The 6,000-nt window shown below is 40.6% G+C and overlaps 4 protein-coding genes across 5 annotated transcripts in view; 2 read left to right on the top strand and 2 right to left on the bottom strand.

The window, feature by feature from the left end:
• Nucleotides 1–6,000, bottom strand: part of LOC307123689 (B-cell receptor CD22-like) — a 129,398-nt gene that overhangs the window by 55,611 nt on the left and 67,787 nt on the right. The window lies entirely within an intron of this gene.
• LOC307123691 (uncharacterized protein) overlaps nt 1–6,000 on the top strand; it is an 80,503-nt gene that overhangs the window by 23,980 nt on the left and 50,523 nt on the right. The gene's annotated exons all lie outside the window — the stretch shown is intronic.
• The window catches only part of LOC307124468 (B-cell receptor CD22-like), a 77,436-nt gene that overhangs the window by 21,360 nt on the left and 50,076 nt on the right, over nt 1–6,000 (bottom strand). The gene's annotated exons all lie outside the window — the stretch shown is intronic.
• Nucleotides 1–6,000, top strand: part of LOC307123688 (B-cell receptor CD22-like) — a 53,776-nt gene that overhangs the window by 41,795 nt on the left and 5,981 nt on the right. Inside the window, exon 6 of the mRNA XM_079812331.1 lies at nt 1,292–1,630. Coding sequence (XP_079668457.1) covers nt 1,292–1,630 — 339 coding nt within the window. The remainder of the gene's footprint in view (nt 1–1,291; nt 1,631–6,000) is intronic.

Genomic DNA, 6,000 nt, shown 5'->3' with positions numbered 1-6,000 from the left:
ACACTTCCTTTCAGAGTCTGAAGCAAAGCATGCTGGGAACTAGAAATATATAACTCATGTAGTTTGAGTTCTGCTTAATATGATCAGTTATTGAGTTCACATAACTTCTTTCTAAGAAGTGCAATGATCTTTCAGTAATATTTGATTGAAATTACCTCATTTAATTTAATGCATTTGACTGTGAGTTTGTGAGGGATGTGCCAGAAGCCTAAATCTGAATTCGGAAAGGCACAGAAAATGAATAGCGCTACGGAGCCCCTAAAGGGACATGGTTAGGCTTGCTGTGGTATTGGTTACAGTACAGCACATCAGATCTAGTATACATTGAATATAGTATTCGGCTTCAGGCAGGGGCGTAGCAAGCTTTTCAAAAGTGCGGGATGGATGTGGTTTGTTTGTTAACAATAAAAACGATGAATACAATGACAGAAGGGTACAAAAGGTATAACATACAAGATATAAAAAGCTTCCCATTTAAATGAGTGATACTAGAAAAGTATAAAAACACATTCGGAACACACAGAAAATAAGTCAAAACTCTGTTGTAAAAATATACAACAGTAGACTTGCTATAATTTATATGACTATATTATAGATATAACTATAATTTACATATATAAATTAGGGCTGGGTATCGATTTAGATGTTCCAATTCGATTCGATTTCAATTCACAAGCTCTCAAATCGATTCAATTTCGATTTTCGATTCTCGATTCAACTCAATGAATATAGATTTAATGCAAATACTATAGGTATTTATAAAAAAATAACAGTGAACATAAGTTTACAAGTGGGTAGTTAAAAAGAAATGAAGAGCCACAAACCTATATATTAAACTCTTTTTTATTTTAGGTACACTCGGGTACATTAAAACAGAACCCATATTTCAAATGCATACAATTGTTAAAAACAACAATATTTTTATCCTAAAAATGTATCTGAGAAGTATTTTATACAATTGTGTTTTTATGGATATGGTAAATGGACTGCATTTATATAGCTCTTTCAACAGACCCATGGTCATCCAAAGCGATTTTGATATATATACAGTATATATATGAATCTGAACCCTCTCACCGGGATAAGTGTGGGTGTTAAAACACTCACATCCCCCACGGGTGCGACGCCCCGGGCTTCAGGCACATCCCTATAGACACCAACTGAAATCTCTGATAGTGAGCTGTGAAAAGTGCAGAAGAAAACAAAAGATTTCTGTGTTTGTTGCTGAAAGACTCAAACGTCTCTTTAAACAAAAGCCTCTTTAATTATTTCCCTCATGTCTGTGTTTCAGGGGTTGATGGTCTGCGGGATCAGGGAGTGAATTACAGCCCTTCATATGTTTGTGCATTAAAGGGATCATCAGTGACAATATCCTGCACTTTAACAAATACTCAGAGTTATGAGCTCATAAAAGGTTTCTGGACCAAACCTGTTGATGGAGAATCAACTGATCTGTGTTCAGATCCAGAGAAGAGCGGAAGAGTTCAGTGTTTGAGTGAAGATAAACACACTTCCAACATGACTTTGACGGCTGTAACAGAAGCTGATAAACTCGTCTACTACTGCAGTATTACAAATTATCAGAAGAAAAGATGGACAGTGATTCCTGGAGCTTGGCTTGATGTCACAGGTAAAACTAGTCAACTCTCAGAAACAGACCACACAATATTTTTATGATTGAATTTATGAGATTAAACTGGAGGGAATGAGATCAGGTCGTGATGGAGGTTGGACTCAAACTCAGGTCTCCATGACAACAGCAGCAGAAGTGATGAACTATCATCTGTGCCACTGCAGTGTCAAGAGTTTTATTGTGTAACTGCTGTCAGAAGTGCTTCAGTGTTTCAATATTATCATTTTAGTGTTATCACCCAATGCTGATGTTGTGCTGACAGTGATGTCAGTGATGATGATGTTTAGAGGTCGACAGATAGTGGATTTTACAGATACCGATAACTAGGTTGGACCGCACTTATACATCGAACCGCACAATATACATCCGATTGGACCGCACGATAACCGATTAATAACCGACCGATAGTTTTTAAAATGGATACTGGATAAAAAAACGTAAGTAAAACAATACTGAACTTTATAACAAGAAATAAAAAACAAAAAACTATTGACTACTGATCCATGAAAATGTGCTAAATTAAAAACATATAAATATGAATATTAAAATAAGAAGTCATAACAGAACAAATTCTTCAGAAAATAATTTAAATATTAAAACATTACAGGTCAAATTTGTTTCTTTACCTATAACCTAGAAACATGCATTCATAGGTAACACTATGCAAGTCCCTACACAGTAAAATTCCCAGTGTTAAATTAACACTGCTCAGAGCACATATGGTCCCACTCTACAGAGTGTTAAAGTAACACTGAATCAGTGTTAAAGTTAATGAGATAATTGAGAGATTAATTAAGTGATGATTGACCATTAGTGATGAACACCTGATGATAATGAGTAGAATCACTGAAGGAAAGAGAAAAAGAAAAACACAAGAACAAAGGCTGACTATAAAAAAGACATTAAATCTCTGAAGATCTCAGCAGAGGAGGATTAAACAACTCCACAAACAGCATTACCAGCTTCACACATTACTAACCAGACTGACTTTATTTCTGTAAGAAGTCTACAGAAGCTCTTATTGAGAATTAACAGATTATTTTTTTTGATTTTGTTGTGAAAATTGTTAGTTTTTAATGTGACCATCATGGTGATCAGTGTTTTCTTTAGTTGGGCAGTTTGATGACTTTTTAACATTAGTGTTTCTCTGGCTGCTGTAACTGAGTTTGCAATGGCAAGAAAAGCAAGAGAAACACAATCAGATGCTTTTGGCTGCTCGATGATGAGAATATGATCATTGTATAGTGATTTAATTAATCGATTTTATGACTGAGTATGAGCAATATACTATTAACTTTTTTTAATTATGATTCTAGAAAAGAATCAACACGGTTTTAATCGGAAAAGCTGAATTACTTTTGTAACAGATTGTACACTAATCACTTCTAACTCCTGCGAGTTTAACTCACACACAGACATCAAGAATCTGCCTATGAATCTCAACAATGGTGACATGCTTCATGCCAAAATGCATTCTGGGAGCCATAGATGAGTTTTGCGTGATGCACCCAGAATGCATTGCGGCATGTCACCATTGTTGAGATTCATAGGCTGATTCTTGATGTCTGTGTTATAGAGTTAGAAGTGCTTATTGTGTGATGAGTTATTAAACCAGATTACAAAAATTATGTAAACATTTTTTGATTATCGTTTAGTTTATCTGATGAAAACGCTGCTGGATCTCCTGCTGTAGAGTCACAAGGCTACTATAATCAATGACTCTCAGGAGATCAGCAAATAAGGCACTATATGATGCTAACAACTGTATCATACACAACAAGCCAACATCATCTGTCATCAACTTGTCATCATCAAGTTTCTCTTGCTGTTCTCACCGTAACAAACAGTTACATCAGCCAGAGAGAAAAAAATGCTGACAAGTCAAGGGTCAAGACCCCAACTAAAGCAACACTGATCACCATAATGGTGGCGTCAATAAAACATACGCCACAATCAATAAAACATCAACATCTAAACCTCAGTAAGAGCTTCTGTAGACGTCTGACAGAAATAAAGTCAGTCTGGTTAGTAATGTGTGAAGCTGGTAATGCTGTTTGTGGAGTTGTTTAATCCTCCTCTGCTGAGATCTTCAGAGATTTAATGTCTTCTTAGCAGTAGTAGTAGCCTTAAATAGTAAATAGCCGTAAATAGTAGCCTTGTAACTCTACAGCAGGAGATCCAGCAGCGTTTTTATCAGATAAACTGATCAATGTTTAAAACATGTACATAAATCTTGTTTTCCGGTTTAATAACACATCACACAATAAGCACTTTTACCTCCTGCGAGATTTTCTCACACACAGACATCAAGAATCAGCCTATGAATCTCAACAATGGTGACAAACTTCATGCCGCAATGCATTCTGGGTGCATCATGCAAAACTCATCCATGGCTCCCAGAATGCATTGAGGCATGACATCTTTTCCAAAGATGGCGCCGCCGTGCTCGGTCGCCGTTCAGGTCGCTCCGCTAAGACTTTGCTTTTATTTATTATTCTACTCTCTTTTACTCTCTATTTTTTCCAACGGATCATCTGCTTTGATCTGTTACGACAGCAAAACACTTCTGGAATTTGGTTACCGCTACACTGACCTGTTTCAGGACACTTTCTCCAATCTTCCATCTGAGATTCGCCGGGACGCCGAGTTGAACAATGGCCACTCGAGTCGACGGCGAAGATTCAAAAAACACCGCGGGAAACGCGCTGGGATCCGCAACAGACTGAGAAAAAGAGCATTCAGTCCTCCTCTCCCGAGCATTTTGCTCGCAAATGTCCAATCCTTGGAGAATAAGATGGACGATCTTAGAGCCAGGATAAGTTTTCAACGGGACATGAGAGACTGCAACATCTATTGTCTGTCCGAAACATGGCTCACGCCAGCGGTCCCGGATACAGCCGTGACGCCGTCCGAGAACTTCTCTGTTTTTCGGATGGACAGAACAGCCGAGGCCGGGAAATCTAAAGGCGGTGGAGTGTGTTTCATGATAAACAAGAAATGGTGCGATCCTAGGAACATCTCCATTCTTTCGCGATCCTGCTCGCCTCACTTGGAACATTTAACTCTCATGTGCCGGCCTTTCTACCTGCCGAGGGAGTTTTCCTCGGTCATCACCACTGCCGTTTATATTCCACCACAAGCAGACACGGGGCTGGCTTTATCTGCCCTCCATGATGTGACCAGCGGCTTCATAAACAAACACCCCGACGCTGCTTTCATCGTCGCGGGTGATTTTAACAAAGCAAACCTAAAGAAAGTATTGCCAAACTTTCACCAGCATGTCTCCTGTCCCACACGAGGAGCAAACACACTGGATCATTGCTACTCTCCGTTTAAGAACGCCTACAAAGCTCGTTCACAGCCAGCTTTTGGCAAATCGGACCATGCCGCCATTTTCCTCACACCGGAATATAAACAAAGGCTCGTTCAAGAGCCCCCGGTGAGGAGGGAAGTCAAACGCTGGTCATCCCATTCAGAGATCACGCTACAGGCAGCTCTTGATGACGTCGACTGGGACATGTTCCGCGCGAGTTCTGAAGACGTCAGCGAGTTCACAGAAGTGGCGCTCTGCTTTATTAACACACTGACAGAGCAAGCCACACAAACATTAACTATAACGTCCTTCCCTAATCAGAAACCGTGGGTGGACAGTTCAATTCGCACTGCAGTAAACTCGCGCACCACCGCTTACAATGCCGGTCTCCTAACGGGGGATATGAGGGAGTACAAAGCTTCATGTTACGCTCTCCGGCGCGCCGTTAAAGCCGCAAAACTCCGCTATAAAGACCGAGTGGAATCTCATTTCCAACTCAACGACTCCCGGCGGATGTGGCAGGGACTGAGAACCATCTGTGCTTTTGGAACTAAATCCTCTGCAGAGGTGAGAGCTGATCCGTTACTGGTGAACGAGTTAAACTCTTTCTACGCTCGCTTTGATGGTAATCGCGGCAGCGCGACTCCGGCGAGTGACGCGTCAGAGAGAGTCCCTCAGAGCAGCAACGGTCACGTGATCTCTGTCTCGGAGGACGAGGTTCGGAGGGCACTCAAACGTGTGGATGTCAGGAAAGCTGCTGGGCCGGATGGTATTTCAGGTCGTGTTCTGCGGTCCTGTGCTGATCAGCTCGCAGGGCTCTTTACATCCATATTCAACGAGTCCCTTGCTACATCTGTTGTCCCCACCTCCTTCAAACGATCCTCCATCATCCCTGTACCTAAGATCAGTAAACCCTCTTGCCTAAATGACTATCGTCCAGTGGCTCTCACATCTTTAGTCATGAAGGTCTTTGAGAGACTCATTAAAAACAACATTTGCTCCTCCATTCCTGACACTTTGGACCCTCTTCAGTTTGCCTATCGTCCCAATAGAT

The sequence above is a fragment of the Gobio gobio genome (assembly GCF_949357685.1).
Source record: "Gobio gobio genome assembly, chromosome: 3".
In the NCBI taxonomy this organism is placed as follows: Eukaryota; Metazoa; Chordata; class Actinopteri; order Cypriniformes; family Gobionidae; genus Gobio; species Gobio gobio.
The sequence above is the reverse complement of the archived record's forward strand: the minus strand, read 5'-3'. Positions and strand labels throughout refer to the sequence as shown.